General features: G+C 34.8%; 3 protein-coding genes across 3 annotated transcripts; 1 reads left to right on the top strand and 2 right to left on the bottom strand.

Moving 5' to 3' along the window:
• On the top strand, positions 1–2,625 carry LOC130949015 (uncharacterized). The gene is made up of 4 exons (XM_057877855.1): positions 1–1,843; positions 2,003–2,153; positions 2,262–2,383; positions 2,489–2,625. Exons 1-4 carry the CDS (start codon positions 1–3, stop codon positions 2,623–2,625), a joined length of 2,253 nt encoding a protein of 750 aa, XP_057733838.1.
• Positions 2,626–4,792: 2,167 nt separating this feature from the next.
• Positions 4,793–6,831, bottom strand: LOC130951299 (GDSL esterase/lipase At4g10955-like). Its single transcript, XM_057879950.1, has 2 exons — positions 6,615–6,831; positions 4,793–5,996 (listed from the first exon to the last, which is right to left on the bottom strand). Exons 1-2 carry the CDS (start codon positions 6,794–6,796, stop codon positions 4,964–4,966), a joined length of 1,215 nt encoding a protein of 404 aa, XP_057735933.1. The 5' UTR covers positions 6,797–6,831; the 3' UTR covers positions 4,793–4,963.
• A 5,843-nt stretch (positions 6,832–12,674) lies between these two features.
• Positions 12,675–23,091, bottom strand: LOC130950873 (actin-related protein 4-like). The gene is made up of 20 exons (XM_057879474.1): positions 22,796–23,091; positions 22,616–22,707; positions 22,221–22,379; positions 22,040–22,113; positions 20,101–20,181; positions 19,944–20,004; positions 19,448–19,497; positions 18,153–18,207; positions 17,357–17,434; positions 17,195–17,248; positions 16,487–16,540; positions 16,351–16,411; positions 15,805–15,856; positions 15,645–15,711; positions 15,289–15,351; positions 15,077–15,139; positions 14,365–14,427; positions 14,014–14,078; positions 13,363–13,431; positions 12,675–12,926 (listed from the first exon to the last, which is right to left on the bottom strand). The coding sequence occupies exons 1-20, from the start codon at positions 22,806–22,808 to the stop codon at positions 12,881–12,883; spliced, it is 1,320 nt and encodes a 439-aa protein (XP_057735457.1). The 5' UTR covers positions 22,809–23,091; the 3' UTR covers positions 12,675–12,880.
• Positions 23,092–23,584: the final 493 nt, after the last annotated feature.

Genomic DNA, 23,584 nt, shown 5'->3' with positions numbered 1-23,584 from the left:
ATGGAAGAAAGTATCAACCAAGACCTACCTAGGAATAATAATGCTGAAAATAATTCTGCTTTGAATGAACGTTCTCTTCCTCCCGCGAGTAACGAAAATCAGTCACAAACTTCTAGTGTTCGGGGAAAAACTGATCCTGCTTGGAGATACGTTGCTTTACAGAATATAAATGGAAAGCCGCATTACCAATGCTTATTTTGTCTGAGTACTTTTGGGGGCGGGGGAATTAATATAATGAAAAAGCATTTGGCGAAGATAGGTGGAGACATTAAGAAGTGTTCTAAGGTCCCCTATGATGTAGAAAAACAAATGGAAGGTTTGTTGAAAGAGATTCAGAAAAGTAAAACTAGTAAAAGGAAAGTAAGTTTCAACGAAGAGGGTACCGATGAGTGTGAGGATGCAATTGATGAAGCAATAGCGCAAGAGGAACAACAAACTCCGAGTCAGTTACCAACTAAGGAGGTTGTTGGAGGCGATCCAAAAAAGAAAGCAAAAATCATTATTCCTCCTATGTTTGCACCAAGAACAACTCCGGGAAGTCAACCAAGTCTGAAAAGCGTGTTTCAAAATAAAGAGGCGCTTCATGAAGTTGATAAGCGAGTGGCTAGATGGCTTTTGGATTGTAGGATTCCTTTCAATGCGGTTATGTCACCTTTTTTTCAAAATATGTTGGATGGTGTAGCTGGCTTTGGGCCTGGTTTTAAAAGTCCTTCTTATGACTCTTTGAGGGTTAACTTATTAGCCGATCTCAAAAGGGAGTGTCAAATGGTTGTTGATAGCTATAGGTCTGCTTGGAAAGAAACTGGATGTACTCTCATGGCTGATGGTTGGACAGATCAAAGGCAAAGAACATTGATTAATTTTTTGGTTTATTGTTCGAAAGGGTTGTGCTTTGTGAAATCTGTAGATGCCTCAAGTATGGTTAAAAATGCTTCTAGCTTGTGTGACTTGTTTTCAGAGGTGATTGAATGGATTGGACCTGATAATGTTGTTCATGTAGTGACCGATAATGCTGCGAATTATGTTGCTGCTGGTAGGCTTATTAATAAGAAATTTGAAAATATTCACTGGTCACCTTGTGCTGCTCATTGCTTGAATCTTATTCTAAAAGATATAAGCAGCATGCCACATATTTCTAGCCTTGCAACACGTGCTTCGAAGATTACCGTGTTTGTATATAATCATACGGTGTTCTTGTCCTGGCTAAGACAAAAAGAGGATTGGAGGGAGATTATTCGTCCAGGTACAACTCGTTTTGCCACTGTCTTCCTCACATTGATGAGTATCTTTGAGCACAAATCGGAATTACAACAATTGGTTGTTGATACACACTTTACCGGACACAAATTAGGAAGGAGTGCTAATGGGAGAGCTGTGAGTGCAATTATCGTAGACAATAAATTCTGGGATGATTGTTTTACTGTATGTCAAATTGTGAGTCCGTTGATTAAATTGCTGAGGTTGGTAGATGCCGATGATAAACCATCATTGGAAATTGTTTATGAAGGTATGCTGAGGTCAGAAAATGGAATCAAAGAAATGTTCAAGCATAGGAAGAGTGCATATCAACCTTACACAGAGATTATCAACTCAAGATGGGACAAACATTTGAAAAAAAATCTTCACGCAGCAGCCTATTTCTTGAATCCTGATTGCTTTTTTTCTGAAAATTATAGAGAATCACCTGATGTCATGCGAGCTTTACTTGATCTTGTTACATTGCATTGCAAGGTTAATAATTTAGATTCAGTTGAGGCAATGAAAGAAATACACTTATATAGAGATCGAAAGGAAAGCTTTGATAGGCCTGAAGCTGTTCCAGCTGCAAAAAAACTTCAACCTGGTAATAATATCTGTTTGATAATAAGCTTTAGTTATTTACTTATTTTATGTTTTGATTTCCTTAATTTGATAACTAATACTTGAGATATAGGATTGTAATTTATAGATGAATGGTGGAGGTTATTTGGTAGTTCTGCTCCATGTTTACAAAAAATGACAGTTCGCATTCTTAGCCAAGCATCTGCTTCTTCAGGGTGTGAAAGGAATTGGAATCTTTTTGATCAAATTCATACAGCAAGAAGGAATAGATTGGAGCATGATAGGCTAAGTGATATTGTGTATGTTACATATAATTTGCGTCTTAAATCCAGGTAATTTATATTTCATCCTTTCATTTCATATCATTAGATTTTGTATAGCTAATATACTAGGCTTATCATATATTGTATTTAATTTGTTAAGAATGAAAGAAAAAAAAGAAAGCAAAAGTCGCAATATGATCCAATCGATATTGAAACTATTGATAAGGTTGATTTTTGGGTGACGGAAGAGGTTGTTGAAAAAGAGCCTGATCTTCCAAGTAATATTGAAGACTTGCTTAGTGAGTATTATAGTTTATTGAACATACAATAAATTACAATAGCTTTGATCTTTAATTTATTGATAATGTGTTATATTTTCTTAAATGAGATTGATGCTGATTTAGATCAAGGTGGTGGTGGTGGTAGTACTAGTACATTTTATGCTGCACCACTTGCTTTTTCTGGTCCAAGTAGTGGAAATGAAGGTGATGAAATCAATGACGCAAATCTGCAACAAATTATGGAGGATTTTGATGGTTGATGACAAATTTGGCTCATTTTGATGCTGCTATGTTATGTTTGGTTGTTTGTTTGTTGACTTTTGAACTTTGAATTTGTATTTGAATGAGATTATAACATTTGGTTTGTGTAGTACTTTTAATTTGAATGATATTTTCAAGTTTAGATTAGACTATAATTATATTTTTATGTGCTTATTTATATTTTATTTATTATTTTATTATAAAACGGTTTTTACGGTTCAACTACGGTCGGACCGGTTGAACCTATGAACCAGTGAACCATTACCTAGAGCGGTTCGATAACCGGTTCGGTTTTCAGAACCTTGCCAGCGAGTGAGCCATACTTTACCTCCACCGGACGCCATCGTCCCATATCTGGCTGAGGCGACACCGTGCCCCTTAGAGATTTTACTTTTGACAATTCCCTGATTTCGGCACTGGTGGAGCGATGGTATCCAGAGACGCACACGTTTCATCTCCCGTGGGGTGAGGTCACTATCACTCTGCAGGACATGGTGTACCACCTAGGCTTACGCGCACACGCTAACCCTGTCGGGGAGTGCCTTCGTGACTTTGGTAGGTGATACCATACGCAGACGTGGGCGTTGGTGGAGCAACTTCTCGGCGCAAGACTTTCCGTGGCAGCACAGCAGGCGGCGCAGAGGAAGGAGTCGTTCATACTGAAGCTTGTGTGGCTACAAGATCGTGTCCGCCAGATGCCCCAGACAGACGATCCCGAGACCCTCCGACAGTACGCCAGGTGTTATTTCATGTTACTGATCGAAGGGTATTTGATGACCCGAAACTCCACACCGCCCTCCAGGTTGTAATTCACTCCACAGCTGTCAGAAACCGGGTTCTTCTCATGCCTGGCGTCCAAATGAAGATTGTGATAGTGATTTGGCACAGCCGATAGCACTGGAATCGGATGAGATGGAGGCAGCACATGGCACGGCACAGCCCCCGCAGGTGTCTCCGGCACAAACTCATCCTCATCGCCACCATCGGAAGACTCACTGTCCGCCACGTAATTCTCGTCCGACTCCTCCTCACCCTCCTCTGTCTCATGCTCCGGAATGGCGACATGAATGGGAGGTGGTGCGAGAGGTTGGTTGTCCTGCACGTAGGTTTCGTGTACGGACGACCCACTACCACCGTGACCCACCTCGGCAGACAGCTCCATTACCTGTTCACACATGATCCTCCCATGAATATCGAACATCAATTGCATGTGCTCGTCTCCGTGAAGTCGGAATATTCGAAACCGGAAAACTCCATTTTCTATGAGTGCCAGCAGCCTATACGCCACCCTTCCAATTTCCCTCGCTTATGTCCCACCGAGCTTGCTCAATATCAAACTCTTCAAATTTGACAACGTCTCCACATGCTGAGTGCGAAATAATATCGGATCCTGACACTTAAACGTCACTCCCGTTGTCGCCATTTCTCATACGACAATTGGGATAAAGAAGCACAACTATGAATAGATTGGTACTGACCATTTAGCTATGTTTTTGAGAGAAATAAGAGACCGAGGAAGGATATGAAATGTGTGTGAAGAATACTAAAGGTTACACATGCTTTTATAGAAGTTGAACTTCTGTCATATATATATATATATATATATATATATATATATATATATATATCGTTTACAGTATAAACGAGATGACGTTTTCATGTATCTCGAGATATATATATCTCGTTTACACTCACGTGTCCGTCTGACATGCCATATCTCGTTTACACTGTAAACGAAATACGTGAAAATTTATTTCGTTCACAGTATAAACGAGATATGATAAAGAAATTTAATTCGATAAATATTCGTAAAAATATTTATTTCGATAAATATTACATTTATAAAATAAAAAATCCCTTGAAAAAGTACTTCTCTTTATTGCACAAACAAATAAGACCCAATGCATGTATAGTTCCACTGCTGATAATATTAGTGGATTGATAGAAACTACTGCCTATTAATTCCTTAAAAATTGATCCAACATCTTGTAAAATTTAGACACAGAATAACCTCATTAGGATACTAAGGGTTTGTTTGATTAATATTTTCATTAAGAAATGAAATCAGAAAATATTAAAACTAAAATAAGAAAATATGTGTTCAAACCAGAAAGACTTGAGATTATTCCACATGTAATGACAAATATCAAAGCAGCAAGTTCTCTTTACTTTTCACTAAGAGTGATTTCACTTATTGTAAGGCAAAACAATACACTAATTTGTTTAAAGAAAAACCCAAAACAGAAAACAAGACAAATACAAAAGAATCATATGAACAAATAAAAGCAAAGAATTCAATTTCACAAACAATCGAAAACAAACTCCAATTTTCAGTTACTAAGACTTTCCTTGTGTTACTTGAGAAGAAGTACCACTACCACTCCCACTATACAAAGATCTTAACTGTCTACTTATCAGTTTGCTACTATGAATAGCCTGCTGAAGTTCTGCATCACTTGACCACCATTGCTCCAATCCATGAGCTTCATGGAACTTCTGCCTCTCCTTAGTAACAACAAACAGCTTCGCCGCGACCGGACCATTCCCCGGTGGTGCAACATTCTCCTTGTTAACTCCACCATCACCACCCGGATCATTATAAGAACAACAAATGTAGTCACTATTGTTTACATACAAATGAGGAACCCATTTGCCCACTCCAAAACCAGAGTTCTTGAAGCTCGATAGCCTCGGTATCCAACTCTTTAATCCTAGATTCTTGTTGGCATCTCCTTCCTCGCCGGCTCGAGATTCCTGGCCACTATAAGGAAGCATGGATTTCAGTTTCTTCCAAGCAGATTCTGCTTTTTCTCCAATGTTTCTTAAACTCATTGCTAGAGAAACCGAAGGTGGATTGAACAAATGTGTCTCAACATAGATTCCTTCTTTGGCTAATGCTTTTCCAACTTGAAGAGCGAAACCAGCACCCAATGAATGCCCTGCCACACAAACATTGCTTCCTCCGAAGGAATTCGAAGCCGATTTTAGTACCTCCAATGCCAATTTAAACCTGCAAGAGCCTTTCAAACTTTCCCAGGCAAAGAATCTAAGGTCATCTTCGATGTCTCTTCGCATTGTGGGTGATTTGAGTAGTGTTCCCCTGAGTGCTAGAACAGCTCGCGGCGCGCCACTAGGCCTCATTAAGACCAAGTCGGCCATAGCTGCCGACCGGTCCCATTCGAGTACTGCCCCGAAAATGGATCCATCCCTTTCGTCGATGAGAGTTTGTGTGAGCTTGTACTTGAAGGGGATCCACCAATTAGGTGCAAGTGCAGTCTCTTGTGTTCTTTTTTCTTGCCTATCTAGTTCAAGCAAGTAAACTGCTTGTATAAAGCATGCAATCACTGTTCTTTTGTAATTTGAATCCTTCCTGAATTCCACAAAAGATCAATGTTTTTATCATAAGATCAGATTCAAATTGGGATGAGGAACTTGAGAGTTATTGGTAACAAGACATTGCTCAAGCTCAAATCATGGTTATTAATCAAAGAGACACCATTATTATTATCCAAAATCAAGATAGAAATTGACTTTAAAATGGAAATAAAAAAGATCCCCCATAATAGTCCAATCAACAGGGAAATTTCATATTCAGAAAATTCACTACACAAAAGCAAAGTTAACGTTAAGCGGCTAACACAATAATGGAAATGCCACAAATCCAGGGCGAAGAAAATTCCACTCCAAATAATTAATAATTGAAACAAATAATAAATACTATGATAATAGGAGTGGATATATATAAACTTATTTAGCAATTCAGGAATTACCAATTTTAGATCACCAAAATCTAAAGCCACCGACATTAGTTATGGGAACCCTAGTTGAAGCGCGCTTTATATAAAGTTCAAATTCATATTTTTTATTTATTTTCTAAAAGCCTGTGCTTGAAGCCATAATCTAATCCTACCAATTTAGATCCAAATTTCAATAGAAATTTGAACAAAAAAAAGCAGAGTTTGAGTGAGATTGAGAGATGGGTACTGACCAAGTTGAATAGATGAGATCTCTCCAATTAAGGGTAGACAAATTCCTTGGTCCAGAGACATGAAAGGAATACGGGTGCGCTTCTTCTTCTTCTACTTCTCCTTCTTCTTCCTTAGACACAACCAAGTCTCTCCTTTGTTCTTCAGCTTCTTCTTCTTTGCTTACTTGGTTCGTTGTTTCCATGCTTCAATAGAAAGGAGTGTTGTGGAAGTGGAAAGTTTGCAGCTTTCCTTTTGTGAAACTGGCTTTTATCATTTATTTATTTATTTATTTAATGATTTAATTTGAAAATTTGCAGCGTGTAAGTTGTAACGGTCATATTTTTCCCTTCTAATGTCCGTTTCTATTTATTTATTTATTCTCTTTTATCATCATCTCTCTTCTTCTTCTTCTTCATCCTCTCACACACTTGGTTAAAAGTAACTGACAAAATGTTATGTTTATTCACCAAGTTAGTTGAGGAAGTGGATCCTCTCCAATGAAAAAAAAAAAACTGAATGCTATGTAATGTGTAATTTAATTTTTTTTTATTTTTTCTCTCCTATTTAATTTTAGTTCTACTTAGATAATTAAAGGTGAAAGATCACACTTTATTCTTTCAAGTATTTTTTTTACTGGAGAGGATCCATTTCCGTTAGTTGAAGAAAGTGGATTTTTTTTAGTGGAAAAAAATTAGATGGTATCAATTGTGATTTTTTACCTTTTATTGCTCTTTCTCTCTTATATAATTTTGGTCCCATTTATAAAATTAATGGCAAGAGATTACACTGCATTTCTTCAAGTGTTAAAAAAATTAAAAAGAATCTATTTCTTGTTAGTTGACCATTTCTTTCGTTTTTTCAATTTTCTATGTTCCAGTTTCCTTCTTTTATGAAAAAAATTGAAGTCTTAACCCTTATGCTACATTAAAGAATTATATTTTATATTAATTTTTTATTATTAAAAATTTTAATAATAATTCTTTAAATACTAATAAATCAAACAATAATTTTTAATAAATTTTTAAAAATTATTTATTATTTTATTTTAAATTTATATAAATTTATAAGAATATAGATTTTATGAAACCAAGAATGAATTTCGAAGAGAAAAAAAGATTTCACACGATTAAGGCACACACATTAGTCACCAAAAAAAAGCACACACATTTAACCGATTAGAAGGCTTCGAACGACAGACCCGAAAGAACCTCACCACAAGATCCTGCTACAGCAATTATGAAAGGCATTTCACCACCCGGCTTCCCTGTTATACTAGGATTGATTTCCAGACACACCTTCCACTATTAGACGGACAAAAATTATATTTCTATTTTTGTTCTTTTTTATTTTTTTTATATTTTATTTGAATTTAAATAAGTATCTTTTTATAGACATTTATGTTTAACAATAGTAAATGTAAATAATCTGTTATTAGTAGTAAATTGAATCTATTTGATTCGATTTACTACTAATACAACATATACAAGCTAAATCGAATTTAATTGATTTGATTTATATTAAAAAAATGTAAATCGAATGTATCATTTAGGATATACTTATAACAAAAATCAAAATAGAATATTAGCATAATTTTGAGGCTAAAATGGTTTATTAGTGTATTTTATTCTATTTTTAACATATTTTAAATATTTTGAAGATAATTTTGATAACGAATAAATAATTTGTGAACAATTTTAGTGATTATCTTTAGAAATAAAGATATATAATTTATTTAAAGATTTAAGTGAATAAAGATTAAATTTGAACTTAAATTTGACTTTGCATAATTATTTTTAGCGAATTAATTAAATTAATGTACTTGTTGCAGAAAAAGAAATTCTACTTATTATTCTTGTTAGTATGTTTTTTTTATAGCAATTATAAGAAAAAGGAACAAAGTAAATTCTTTTACAACAACAATAACAAAGTCTTGTCTTAATAGGTGAAGTTGGCTATATGAATAAACGACGCCATTGAGCTCTATCATATATTATATCTACAAAGAGATTGTTTATATATAGATTTTGTTTGACTACTTCATAGATGGTCTTCCTAGATTTTCCTCTGTCTTTCACCACTTATCCATATTCCATCTCATCCACCCTCCTGACTGGATATTCTGTCGGTCTTCTTCTCACATGTCCAAACCATCTGAGACGCGATTTTACTATTTTTTTCACAATAGGTGCTACTTCAACTCTCTCTCTTATATCTTCGTTTCCTATTCTATTCAATTACGTATGACCACTCATCTATCTCAACATCTTCATCTCTGCCACACTTAACTTATGTTCGTACTCTCCTTTGGCCGCCCAACACTCTGTACCATAAAATATAGCCGGTCTGATAGCAGTATGATAGAATTTATCTTTAAGTTTTAAAGGCACTTTTTTATCACATATAAAACCAGACGCACTCCTCTATTTTGACCAACCTGCTTGGATTCTATGATTTACATCCTATTGAATCTTTCTATTATCCTGTATGACGCACTCAAGATACTTAAGACTTTCGTAGGATGTTTTCTCCAATCTTTACCTTTGTATTAGAGTTTTTTCTTCGGCGACCGAACTTACATTTCATATATTCCGTCTTGTTACGGCTTATGCGCAGACCATACACCTCTAGAGTTTCTTTTCATAAATTCAACTTCTTATTTAGGTCTTCCCTTGACTCTCCCATAAGGATGATATCATTGGCAAAAAGTATGCACCATGACACAGGCTCTTGGATATGCTCTGTTAGTACTTCCAAGACAAATGTGAAAAGGTATGGACTTAAGGATGATCCCTGGTGTAATCCTATACCAATAGAAAATTCCTTTGTCACACCACCTTGAGTCTTCACACTAGTTGTAACCCCATCATATATGTCTTTAATTGCACGAATATATGCAATCCTTACTCTCTTCCTTTCCAAAACTTTTCATAAGATCTCCTTTAGTACCCTATCGTATGCTTTTTCCAAATCAATAAACACCATATGTAGATCTCTTTTATTACTATGATACCTCTCCATCATCCTTCTTAATAGGTATATCACTTCAACGGTGGATCTGCCTGACGTAAAACCAAATTGGTTATCTGTTACTTGTGTCTCTTGTCTCAACCTCCGTTCTATTACCCTTTCCAAAACTTCATGGTATGACTTATGAGCTTGATCCTTCTATAGTTTCTGCAACTTTGTATATTTTTCTTATTCTTGTAGATAAGTATCAATGTGCTATTCTCCACTCATCTGACATCTTCTTTTATCTTAAAATATCATTAAAAAGTTTGGTTAACCAACTGATGCCTTTCTCTTCAAAGCCCTTCCAAACTTCAATCGGAATATTATCGGGTCCTACTGTCCTTTCATTTTTCATGTGCTTTAGAGCTTCTTTTACCTCGAAGTCTCGAATCCTTCGATAGTAGTTGAAGTTTTGATCTTCTTCCCTCGTGCATAACTGACCAAGACTCGGAAGAGTTTCATGTCCTTCATTAAACAACTCATAGAAGTAGCTCTTTCACCTTTCATTGATATTCTCTTCTTAAGCCAAAACCTCTTTATCTTTATCCTTTATGCACTTAACCTGATCCAAGCCTCTCATTCTTTTTTCAAGGCTCTTTGTGATTCTATATATACATTTTTCTCCTTCCTTCATGCCTAAAGACTAGTAGAGATCCTCATATGCTCTTGTTCTTGCTTCACTTACAGCCACTTTTATCTGTTTCTTAGCCGCCTTATATTTTTTTCAATTATCTGCATTGCGGCACAAAGACCATTCCTTAAAGCACTCACTTTTTTCCTTTATCTTTTTTTGTATACTCGCATTCCACCACCAAGACTCCTTATCTCTTGGTCCTATCCCTCTAGATTCACAAAACTTTCTTTTACTATTCTTTTAATAACTTCTGCCATCTCCCTCCATATCTCTTTCGCGCTTCCATCCCCATCCCACTTTGCCTCTTCTTCTACCTGTCTTAAGAAGCTTTTTTGTTCCTCACCTTTCATCCGCCACTACCTCGTCTTTGGGTTCCTCATCCTTGCAAAAATTCATGACGAACATCCTATGTTGTGTTGTTAAACTCTTTTCCAGAATAATTTTACAATTAATGCAAAATTTTCAGTTGAATTTTCTCAACAAAAAGAAGTCGATTTGAGAGGTTGTCATACCACTCCTATAGGTTATAAGATGTTCGTCTCTCTTTTTAAAACATGTATATGTGAGAAGGTCAAAGGTTGAGAAAAAGTCCAAAAATAGTTTTATCCTCGGTATTGACTACCCTGAAACCATGGCCTCCGTGAATACTTCTATACGTAGTCACTTCTCTTTCAATATGGCCATTTAAATCTACTCCTAAGAAAATCTTATCTCCCGAAGGTATGTCTTGGACCAAACTCTCGAGATCCTCCCAAAATCTTATCTTGTGTTGTTCGTTTGAACCCACTTGCGGTGCATAGGCGCTAATTACATGAAAACTACTTCCTTCCACCACAAGTTTGATAGAGATGATCCGATCTTCCACCCTCTTGACATCCACTATGTCCTTCTTCCACAACTTATCCACGATAATACCTACCTCATTCCTATTCTTCACCTTTCTTGTATACCAAAGTTTGAACTCGAAAGTATCCAACTCCCTAGCCTTCGCACCGACTCATCTTGTTTCTTGTAGGCACATGATATTAATCTTCCCCCTTGTCATGATATCCACCACCTCCATGGATTATTCTGTTAAAGTGCTTATGTTCCATGTCCTATGTCCCAAATCTCAACCTTCTTCTGTCACTCCGACCTTTACCTTTATCTTTTTCTTTGTGAATTAGCTTATTTATCCTTGTTCGTTCACGAAAATGCGGGAATCTTTGCTCATTTAACACTACATTCGGACACCGATGCAGCGGCTCTTGCTCCTTTGACATTGTACGCGAGCCATACAGCACGTTGCTTTTAAGCAATGACCTAGCTTTAGCGCAATAACGTCTTTGGTCCATGTCATGAAGATTCGACTAAGTTTTTATGTTGACTGTCGAAAGTCTAACACAGCCCTCCTCCTTTATGTATATAACTAATAAAATTTTTGAGAAAAAAAAGTCACTCATACATGATGCATTCTAAGTAAAATAACTTTAAATTTTATTTTATGTACATTATTGAATTAGTGATGATGATGATAAGTATTATGAACCTAAAAATTAAACAAAAAAACAGCACTAATAAAGATATTAAAAAATAAATAAAATTTACAAGAATAATTTTCGTACCCTCTTGTTTATGTTTATAGATATCTCCCTTGTTATTTATACAAAATTTCTATATTGTTTCATTATAGTATTGGTGTTTGACTTTAAATGTTTCTGCATTGTTTTTATAGAATTTCTATGCTGATTTAAAAATTTTCTATATTATTTTCATAGAATTTGATTTTATATAAATGAAATTAAAATTAAAAAAATAAAGAAAACAATAACTTCTGTGTAAATAATTTTTATTTTACGTTTCGTTCAAACACCAAAATTTTCAAACATGCTTGCACAAATGTTAGAATTTACATACAAACGATGGTCAAAATATATCATTTGTATCAATAATTAAACACCATTTACACATTTGTCTTTTGGCACTTGTATCTAATTAAAGAAATAATATAAACAGGTAAAAGTCGTTAAATAGTAAAAAGGTTAACATCATGCTATAGTGAAAAGGAAAAATAAAGATATGGAGATTTTCTTTGATAGATAGTTAGATATATCTATCTAGGAGAATGTTTTATTTTATTTTTATTAATTTTTTAAAATAGATTATACACTCCTCTTGGTTCTCTTCACACAAAAATCTCTTCATAGTAAAATTGTCCTTGATGTTAATGCATAAGACCCCAAAATGAAAATAGAGAGTATACATGTACATTTACAGGGCAGCAAAGATGTATAACAGAACCCATTGATATAAAGGTTAAAACATCAATAACTGCAGCAAATAACAATCAAAACAAAGATTGCAGCAAAAAAATTGTCCTAATTATCTTTACCATTTAAATAGAGACTCAAATTTCATGTTGTAACTAGCACAAAAAAAAAAAAAAAAGAAGGGGGGGGGGGGGGGGTTACTATAAGTATACTTTACATCAGTATAAATTACAGCTACAATTAGACTATGTAAATAATGCAGTTAGGTTGAGAATTAACAGGAATGGATATAAATATGAAACATAAATACATTAAAAGACAATCACAGAAAACTAAGTCTGCGTTCATGGCAATACTTCCCAAGGTGATAACCTATGCACACACAAATAACAATTTAAGGACACTTCCTTTGGATATATGAAGCTCCATGCTCTTCATACCTGTGACAAGTGCATTAAAACAGTTTATTGTTGACAATCATGGTCTTTAATGGAAAATTTGGATGTGTAATTTGACAACTATATTTTCGTAATGACAAAAGTGATGAAGAGAATGAAAACGACAAAAAACAACAACAAAGCCTTATCCCACTAGATGAGGTCAGCTACATGGATCAAATGATACTATTGATCCCTATCATATATCATGTCAACATAAGAGAAAGAACGGAACAAGAGAAGGAATGTGAAATATAAGGGCAGCCTGGTGTATAAGCAAGGCATCCTAACCTGACGCATTGTTAGTGGCTAATTCTAAGGTTTGAATCCATGACAATGAGATCACATATGACGACTAAAACGTTGTTCATGGTTCCCCTTAAGGTAATGTAAAATTTATGCAGAGTCACAAGAAGTTGGGCAAGCAATGGACACTTACTCGGACTTGGAGAACCACATTTGCTGGAAGGAGCCAAGAGAAGCCAATATGCTACCCCCTATCCAAACACTGCACATAAAATCATCAAGAAACATGATTTAGAGGATACGATATCAATGATGCATGAACAATCATCACATTCTCCTATAAATCATAATCCAAGTCAGCCCCTAACTGATTTCCAAACCTAGTAACTAGACCACATAATGTATCCTAAAGGGCAGCTCGGCATACGATGATTGGAGTTTAAAAGCAATTTCATCCAGTGTTGATGGCGAAATGTGATCATCACACATGCAGAAAGAAACGCCAAAAGAGTTCACACAACTCAAAAGCACCATCCCTGAACAGGCTCACATTAGGTCTTTAACAGGCTGGCATTGTAGATCAGTCTTCAGCTAATATAGTGATTCGCTGATGCACCCAATAATTAATATATAATTCAAAATAACTATAGTAGTAACCTCAAGATCAAATCATACCACCAATTTTCCTATTATAGTTATACTAGACATCGTGTGAACCATTTTCTCAATCTTTAGAAGTGTATTTACAGATATCAAACCAATGATCAAGGAGCATGGAAATATGTACAGTAGTTAATCAAGCATCATACGCGACTGTTGAGTAGTATCTTGACTCGGGTATTACCTAAACCTTCTTTCAGTAGCGTTTCCACTCGCTAAAACTTTTACTCTAGCAGCTTGAGGGGATTCCTGCATCAGACGTGATATTGCAATCAATTTTTCATGATTAAAACACAAACAAAGAAAGTTTATGAATCATGATATATAAACTGAAATCTGACTCCTGAGAGAGTGTTTCACAAGGTCAATCAAGTTATTTTTATTGTCTTATAAATGTCAGAATGCAAAAGCTAAATGCAGTTGAAACCCAATCTTACACATCCAAACTCAAGAGTATTCAGACTCAGCACTAAAGCGCACTTTCGTTCAGTGCATTTAATAGATTTTAGACAAGAGCTTATTTATTGAATTTTACCTCTAGTAAATCCTTCTCAAGGCGTTCCTTCAGTTGTTGCATTGAAGCTGTGCCACCAGCAAGCTACATGTGATGAATGAAATCAATTTCAGTGTTGTCAGGTGATGCACTATAAGATACTTCCATCATATGTTTCAGGTCAATAGATGCATATGCTTAGATCAGATCAATTAGCCTACAAACATAACACTAGAAAGTTGGATAAAAAAATTGTTCCTCATATGCTTTTATCAAGTCCTCCAGAATTCTAGAAATCATTGACCAATCCACTCTAATATTCTGCCAAGTAGTAGCTCCAATCCTGGCTCTCTTATCCTCCATTACCTTCTATTATTCTTCTCTCGTCTTGATGAAATTCTTCTTTTATCCAAAAAAATTCACAAATCCATATGACATAATTATAATACAATTTAAATCTTTTATTTACTACAACACATTAAAAATCTTCATTAAAATATTTTAGTTTGAAGCAATTCATTAATATCTTATTATGAATTAAAACTTAAAATATTTTATCTATTTTTAAAATCCATGGATCACTCCAGTATGAATCAAGTTCCCATCATAAAGAATGGCCAAATATATATGTGTGAGGCTCTCATCATTGCTTGGTCAAGGGTGGATTAGAGGTTAACACCAAAAAAAGTCCATGCTGTATCCAATTGAGTTCTACATAGGAACTAGCTAAAGCATATAGACACAAGAAAATTACCAGTATGCTACTAAATAACTCTCTTCGAATGTCTACATCACATTTGTTAATGCTTTCTATAACCTGTAAATATTCAAAATTGATAGCAAAATCATCAGAAACTGGAAGAAGACAAGTTAGGGCACAAGGAAGTACTTAGGCTCATTGACACTGTACACCTACAAAAGAGAACAACAAAAAAAAGAAAGAAAAATCACTTCGAAGTAGATTACCATTTGAGGTAGGCCACGAACGGAAGGAGCAACTTCTGCAAAGCTCTCCATGCCAGGAATTGTCTTGATTTACATTGACACAACATATACAAAAAATGGGGAAAAAGCAACATCAAAACTTTAGTACATTGAAGAACAAACAGTTGGAAACATTGACTTTGAAGCAGTTCACTTAAGCACTGAAAAGACAAAACTATAAACCCAATGTGATCGCAGTACAATATTCTGCTAATGAAGCCTAATATATGGAATTCCCAGAAGCAAAAAGTATATACATATATAACAGGCTATCTGTTACAAATCTTTTATGTAAACAAAAAACAGAAACCAACATATTTTCCTTAGAGACTACACACCTGAACTAGGGATGGATTGAAAAGAACATCTGGAATCTTAAATCTATCTGCTCCAATTTCAATTGTCCTGTGTTATATTATATAAAAAGAAAAGAAGGAAAAATCATTATTAGAAAAACATTTCCATATAAACTAACAAGTAAGAGTGACTTCAACTTACTGGCCATCAGGGAGCTCATATGGGGTCATCGGAATGTTTGAATATGCACTATCTACAGTAAAAGATGAAGAATGACAGATGTCATATATGGGAACAACCTATACTCAATTCTGTTGGAGACAGGAAAATAGAAGTATATTCTCCTAAAATCAACAACAACAACGAAGCCTTATCTCACTAGGTGGGATCAACTACATAGATCAAATGACATCATTGTGTTGTGTCATGAATCATGTCTGAATTTAGTTTTCTACTAAATCAAATAATCAAAATATATCACCTATATTGGAAGCAAAAATGTAAAGCAAAGCAAATAGTGGAACATCGCAATAGGCATGAACGGATCAAGTTATTTTGAATTTTTTATGGAATACGCTCTTTGATGGATTGTGAGAGAAAGGTTGGAAGGAAAAAAGCGTAAACAAAAAACAAAGTGCAACAATAAATCAAAATTTAGGCATTTCATGCACATATGACTGCAAAAGAATAAATCACAGGATAAATGGGGTTCAAAACATTGTATGTGATGAAAACAGGTTGACCAACCATCATATGGAGTATCTGGAGCACGGCATACACATTCTTTGATATCACTTGCAATCACTCTCTGTCAGAAGAGAAAGCAGACATCAGATAAGGGGAAAATAACATATAACAAGAAATTCCATGATCACTCACGGACCTGAGAGTAGAGTTTGTAGCTTTCAGTTGTATTTGGAAAATCAATATCTACAGTCTGTAGGAAAGAAAAGTAAACGAGATTACGAGAGAAACACAATGAGATATGATAATCATTCAGTTTATTGAACTGTAGTCATAACCAACCTCAGACTGGAACATAAAAGCAAAGAACTAAATTAAAATTGGTTGGTAGCAAATAAATAAATAAAATTGGCCTCATGCTACCAATAAAGAGAACAGCCGACAATTTTCATTGGAATCATGAGCGTCAAAACTTCAAGATATACTTTGAAAATTGAAATAAATAATTTTTTTCTACACAACTATACCCCACTTTCTAATTTCAGTTCATTGTACACCTTGATAAATTATTCTATAACACCTTTATCTTCATCAATTTGCTTAATTTTTACAAGCTAAAGTCATGGAGCAACAGTTTACTAGCACAATTGATTTTTATAGAAATCTTTTGGTTTTTTTTAACCAAAACTCAAGAACCAGGATCAACCATCAGTTAAAAGATGAGAGAAATGAAGCACTTAAACCATCCAGATTCTTGCAGGCACAAACAAATTGCAAGATCCAAGGGCAGGAACTCCATATTGCCAAATTTCAAGTATCAAGATAGAGGAAACAAGGAAAATAATAGATCCTGAAAATTAGCGAGAAAACTATCTTACAACATACAGAAAACTTGAGCACAGTATACCTGAAACTCTCCAGGGCGTATTTCCTTTCTCCTAAAAGAATACCGTGGTTTTATCTGTTACAACAATACAACAAAGAAAAGGAAATGTCAGGCAGATAAATGCACAGCAACTTTGCTTCAGATGATCACTGGCAAACACAATAACTAATAATTGTCACCCACCACGATACCCTTGCTTTCCAAGCTTTTCATCAAGCAGTCTGTAAGAAATTCTCCTCCAATAGGAGAGGTTGCCACAGCCTTGTGTAGAAAGCATTATAGAAATTATCAGCAAAATGACACATTCAATGTTATTGAATATGATTGAAGGTGTGAAATAAGATCCTATAACAGAATAAAAGACATGCATATACAGTTCATATTCATATATAAAGAAATTAGCTCTTTATTGGTACAGAACTATAGATAATTTGTACATTTTAATGGACTAAATAACCTCAAATCTATATATCTTATAAGCAATATTAATATTTATGATCAGAGAACTTTACAATTGCACTAATTGTCATGATTTGCTTCAATCTATTTAATGTGTATATTTAGGCCATTATTTAATTAATTTATAATGTCAGATATGTCAACCTATAAGTCTTATAACCTCTATATAAGCAATCCAATTTCAGAAACTATGGAGTATTTAGAATTGAAGATAAAAGAAACCACAAAAATATTACATATAAGAAACTGGGCATGAAAGTAAATACTAAAAGTAATGGCAAGCATCTAGTGATATGCAGGGTCCGGGAAAGGACTACACCAAAAATGTGTAATGTAGGTAGCCTAACCTGACACAAATGTCAGTGGCTAATTCCATAGTTTGAAACCTTGGAGTCACATGGAGACAACTAAACGATTGCCCCAACGCTCTCCTTCAAATTAAATACTAAAAAAAATATATATATATATATATTGAAAAAAAGGCATGGATTGATTCAGTTAGGTGACAATAAGTGAATACCTTTTGAAGAACATAGCCATCATGTACCGGTGCAACTGTAGTTGATCCTCCACCACTGAGCACAATTAAAAAATAACGTAAACCTCTCAAATTCATTTGCAATGCTTCTAGCCTTATATTCTGACATATTTGATACAATAAATGTTAAAATAATACTGTAAATCACAAAACGACATCATATCAGTTCCCCAACTTAATTTTCTCTATTGAGCTCTCATGTTTTAAGTTGTTCAATTTGGTCTCCCCAGTAGGCACTACTGGACACCTAATGTTTTCTAGACTAAGACTTTAGTATTAGTCGTGAGTGAGTTAAACTTCCATTATGATCAGCCTCCTCCATCTCCTAGAACATAGGCAGTGCTTGTTTGTTGTTCATGTCCACCAGAGACAAAGACCCGATGACACATGTCTAGCATTTGTTTTGCGAGCTACAAGTTTAAGGAGAACACAGTTACACACAATTACATACAAGCTTACGCACATTTTGTGTGTCTCCAAAATGATGAGATAAATTTTTAGTGGGCACATATTGTGTATAAATTGTTTACAATTTTTCCCTTAATATTTTTCAAAACACCCAAATCTTCCCTCCCTCCTACTTCATCACTCAGACAGACCTCACTTCCCTCTCTCCCTCCTTCCACACTCAGATCCACCGCCGCCACCGTCGCCATCACTCGGATAGATTTGTATCCTTTGCTGCGTGCTTAGGTACCAAACCTAGAAAATCAGAGTCTTGTGCGTGTCTATCTCTGTCTCGTCTGTCTCCACCCACTAACCGAATGCAGCCATACTACACAAGACATTAATAAGTTTTATGGAGGACCATTGGCATTTTCACATTCCACAGGACCCACTGAAAATGAGAACGTTACAGTGGTCAAGCAGAAAAAGGATAGCCTGACCAGTTGAAAAATTATGCAACCGAAATTACAAGTTCATTAAATAATGTTTGCTTCAGAGTAAAATCTCTGGTAATTTGATTTCTCATAGTTATGATAGTAAAACTGCAGACTTATTCAGTTTCACTCTTGACTTTTTTCTTATTGTATTTATAACATACATAAAGTGTCACTTATCCTGAAACTAAAGCAAATTCAAAACACTCCACAACTGTATTAAGCACCAGCAGGACATCAAAAAGCACGACAAAAAAGGATGACAAAGCAATTACCAAACTCAAATAATCAACAGTAACATAAATCTTCAATATACAATACCTAAAAATTTTAACAAATATACAGAAATAGAAAAATGAAAATAATAAGAGGAAAAGATCATTTGCAAACTCTTACCAATCAACAACTAATGACGTAGCACGCCCTGATGCAAAAGATGTCAAAACCTGTATGTTATGAAAAGGAATCAGATTCCAATATTTTTTCATTCTCACTCCAGAACATACATCTCTCCAGTAGAACATAAAAGTCAGTAAACTAAAAAGCATGGGCAATCATTAGGTGTTGCACCCACGTGTCAGTCAAGCAAGCACCAAAGCAAATAATTATATGACACACCACACATTAATAGTTGAGGCTTTTTTAAATTATTTTTTTGAAACCAACAAATCAGACACAATATAAGCAAGCCGTGTACCAATTTTTTTATTAAAAAATAATATATTCTGTAGTGAAGCTTGTACATGATATTATGGGCAATGAATTTTTTTTGCCCAAAAGTTTAAATTATATATGTGTCATGTCCATGTCCTACGCTTTCAAAAGTTGGTTTTCCATGTCAATTTTTGTATTTGTGCTGCTTAGTTAGTGATGGTAAGTACTATTCACTTACAGCATTCTTTGCCAAAAACAATGCAGGTGCTTTGTACTTCTCAAACATAAGCTCTGCGGCCCTGGAAGAATCACAAAAAACTTTACACGCTAATGTTTTAAATTGAAGTCTATAATTGTATATTAAAAATTTATATACAGCCACAATACATCAATACCTTTCTCTCTGCTGTTGAGTGTTAGAAGAAGGTTCTGCAAGTAGCATTGGATGCTCTTTAGGATCAATCAAGAGGCACTCCCTAAGAAAAAAGAAAGCACACCCCAGTTAAGAACAAAGCAAATCCCTAGACATGTATTAAGCAATTTCCACTCAACCACTTCTGAAAAAATGACATCCAATAACAATCAACAAGCCCTATTTACATCCAATTATCTTCAATTTGATCCAGTTTCCTCACAGCCTAATGCCTCTACCGGTCGTGTCATGTGACCAAATCACATTATTTATATGATATTCTCAGCACGTGTTACTCTGAATTTCTTCCAATACATGTTAGCATGTCTACTACTCCACCTAAATCAACTCAGCTGTACATATCATTTGCTCTTGATGGCACGTTTTTGTCTAATAATCACTATCATATCACATTCTACTCTAATGGTTCAGTAGAATTTCCTGAGATCAATAGGGAACTTAAGATCACTAATCATCCATTTCAAGAATTTTTGGATAAAATAAGAACTTTATTAATAAGAAAAGAAGAATGCAAAGTGATAAGAGCACAACAGGTCCTACTTAAAAGCAAAAGATTATGCGTGAGTATTATCCATTTTAGGAACTCAACTTCTAATAATAGTCGTTCATCCCCTTGATGTAAAATAGATCCATATTCCCTATATTCTACAACTTGTGGGTTGATAAAAACCCCGCCAGACAATGCTATTCAAATCATGTTAATTGTGTCTCTATCATGCTTCATTGCCAATCCTTGCATAGTTGATTCCAACCAATAAGATGTTAAAAAAAGAGGATTTTTTAGTTAGGACTTCAACAACAATGGAAAACTTTGATGAGTCTTTATGGCTTCAATCAACAATGGTGAGTAAAGAAAGATCATTATTACCATATCTCACCTAGTGACTACTGCTACCAGAATTTCTAACATCCTTTTATGCTTTAACTATGAATAACAGGTTACATACATACTCCATGAATATTGCTTTAGAATAAAAAATATCAGATATTTTGGATGATAGACAGAATCACCATGAGCTGCCCAAGCATCATTACAATTATAAACTCCAGCAACATATGCCATAAAATGAAACAACTGTATAAAAGAAAACAATAATCCAATGCAGTTCAATGGAAGCAAGTCAGAGCACTTATTTTATGGATCAAAGTCACATGATTACTTTATTAGTTTTCTTTGTTATTTATTACTATTCTCCCCTCTGCATATATCACTCAAAAAATTTCAATTTTCTCACCTAAAAACACTGAACCTCTATGTTAGCCTCACTTTGGTAAGCCTCTGTTTTATCCTCACAACCACCTCTTCCACCAATTGAATCTAAGAGTCTAAATTTCTGGTCTGTCAATATCCATTGCAAATATATCCTTCTTACTCTAAAAGCCATAATTGGTACGACATAGAGGAACTTCAAAGCCCCCTGTCCCTACCAATTAAGTTCTCAGTCTTCTGTGGTCATATGCAAAAGGTCAAAAGCTTGTTCACAATTGCTGGTCTGCCAAATACAAGCCCCCACCCACCCCTGTTTCAACTTTTTCTTAGTAGCTAGCTCCTATTTCTGCAAGTTTTCCACTAGGCTACGCATATTTCAAACTCTTGGCACTCTGTCAAACAGCTTCTTCCACTATTTTGGCTATCTCCTGATAAATCAATCTCTTTCCTGCTTTGTTATGATTTATTTATTAGCATGCTTAACCTAAGAATTATCATGTCCACAGACTACAAAATGAATATTAATGGTAGGTATGAGAAAGGGATAAAAAGACAATTTTGGTGGTGGGCGGGAGGGGGGGGGGGGGGTTGTGTTGGGTTCTCTGTATCATATAAGCCTTGTCCATGCTACTATTCAAGTCTAACAACTATGCTACACAGATGAAAGACTGATTGGATAATCAATACCAACCTGAAGGCATGATCCCATATGTTGTCAACAATGTCCCAGTCTGCAACAATTCCATCCTTTAACGGAGACAGGACCTGACAGCATGGAAGAAATAGATAAATAACCTAAACCCATTCATTACAGTAAAATCTGTAAATTAGTAATCCAAGCTTAGTCTAGAAGGCCACTAGATAAAGTGCACCTCCATATGGTCTCTGCGGTATCCCAAGGACTGAGATCCCACATACAACTTTCGCTTTCCCTTGGGTTTGTCATTGTTCTTCGCATCCGCAGTAGACTCGGAGTTCTTTTCACCATTCTCAGCTTCATCAATATCCATTTGATCAATTGCCCCCACAACCTAAATTCACATGACAAAACTTATCACTAGCTCACAATAGCAAGTATCTATCAAAACTATTCACAGTATTTATTACAGCTATTATAGTAACAAACTACAATTTTCGAACATGCTCCCAACTGTACTATCAATCTAAGAGCTTCCTATAGTGTAGCACACTAAGATTAAAAAATTAACATTGAAAATTTACATTTTTTTAAGATAATACACAAAAAAAGAGTAGCTAGTACACTTACAGAGGGAAACACAGCCTTGGGAGCATCTTCACCAGCATAACCAGCTTTACATGTGTGTGAGCCCAAGTCAATTACTATTGCAGACACTTCATCTGTTTATCCAACCCGAAAATAAGTAAATTTCAGAAGATGGAGGGAAAAAAAATAAGAGTTTATAAAGATAATTCACTTCACACTCACCACCACCATACATGGCTGCAGCGATTCCACGAGCTCGAAGATAGATTAGGGTTTTGAAAGGGTTTGAGAGTTTGCGCTCTCTGGTTTCTCAGGAACAACGAGGGAGATGAAAACTCCGGTAAATGGAGCGCCGCCGGAGACGTTTCCGGTGAAGTCGTCGGAGAAAGCGACGACGGAGGTTGAAGAGGCACTGGGTTTGGTGATTGAAAAAGAGAAGAATAGGTTAAAGTTCAGGGGCTACTCCATAATTTTATGAAACCGTGGAATGGTTAATTTTGTTGAGTATAGACGATGATAGGATTCTCACTTTCTTCCTTTATTTGCCTCCATTCTTAATTTTCAAGGATCTTTTAAAAAAAATACTAAATCAATTATCAATATCTATATTAAATATTTAAATACACATTAAAAATAAATATATATATATATTAAATATATATAAACATATTATATCTGTTTTCTTGGTATGTACATAATAGTTTGTTTAATATTATAATATAAATAAGTTTAGATTATTAGTTTTTGTAATAAAGATACATTTTTAGGAAGATGTTTTTTATTCAAAAAATCGTATGACAATAAAAATATAAAAGTAAATTTTTAATAAATGTTTTATTAAAAAATATTTGAAAAATAAAATATTCTTTTTATAACAAAAATATTTTTGATTTTTTAAAAATATATCTAAAAGATAATAAAAATTAAGTTTTGTAACATACATGGTGAATTAATAGAAATTGAAATAGTACCGTTTGATTTATTATTTCAAAAATTTTTAAAATTAAACAT

Source organism: Arachis stenosperma, chromosome 9, assembly GCF_014773155.1.
Source record: "Arachis stenosperma cultivar V10309 chromosome 9, arast.V10309.gnm1.PFL2, whole genome shotgun sequence".
Classification (NCBI taxonomy): Eukaryota; Viridiplantae; Streptophyta; class Magnoliopsida; order Fabales; family Fabaceae; genus Arachis; species Arachis stenosperma.
This window is presented reverse-complemented; position numbering and strand designations above follow the sequence as displayed.

Coding starts and splice junctions, on each gene's coding strand:
- LOC130949015 (XM_057877855.1), top strand. CDS start 1: ATGGAAGAAAGTATCAACCAAGACCTACCTAGGAATAATAATGCTGAA. Junction 1,844..2,002: donor TGCAAAAAAACTTCAACCTG/GTAATAATATCT, acceptor AAAAAATGACAG/TTCGCATTCTTAGCCAAGCA. Junction 2,154..2,261: donor AATTTGCGTCTTAAATCCAG/GTAATTTATATT, acceptor AAGAAAAAAAAG/AAAGCAAAAGTCGCAATATG.
- LOC130951299 (XM_057879950.1), bottom strand. CDS start 6,796: ATGGAAACAACGAACCAAGTAAGCAAAGAAGAAGAAGCTGAAGAACAA. Junction 5,997..6,614: donor GATCTCATCTATTCAACTTG/GTCAGTACCCAT, acceptor TGTGGAATTCAG/GAAGGATTCAAATTACAAAA.
- LOC130950873 (XM_057879474.1), bottom strand. Junction 20,182..22,039: donor ATATGGGATCATGCCTTCAG/GTTGGTATTGAT, acceptor CTTTTTTCTTAG/GGAGTGCCTCTTGATTGATC. Junction 17,249..17,356: donor TGGAAAGCAAGGGTATCGTG/GTGGGTGACAAT, acceptor TTGTTGTAACAG/ATAAAACCACGGTATTCTTT.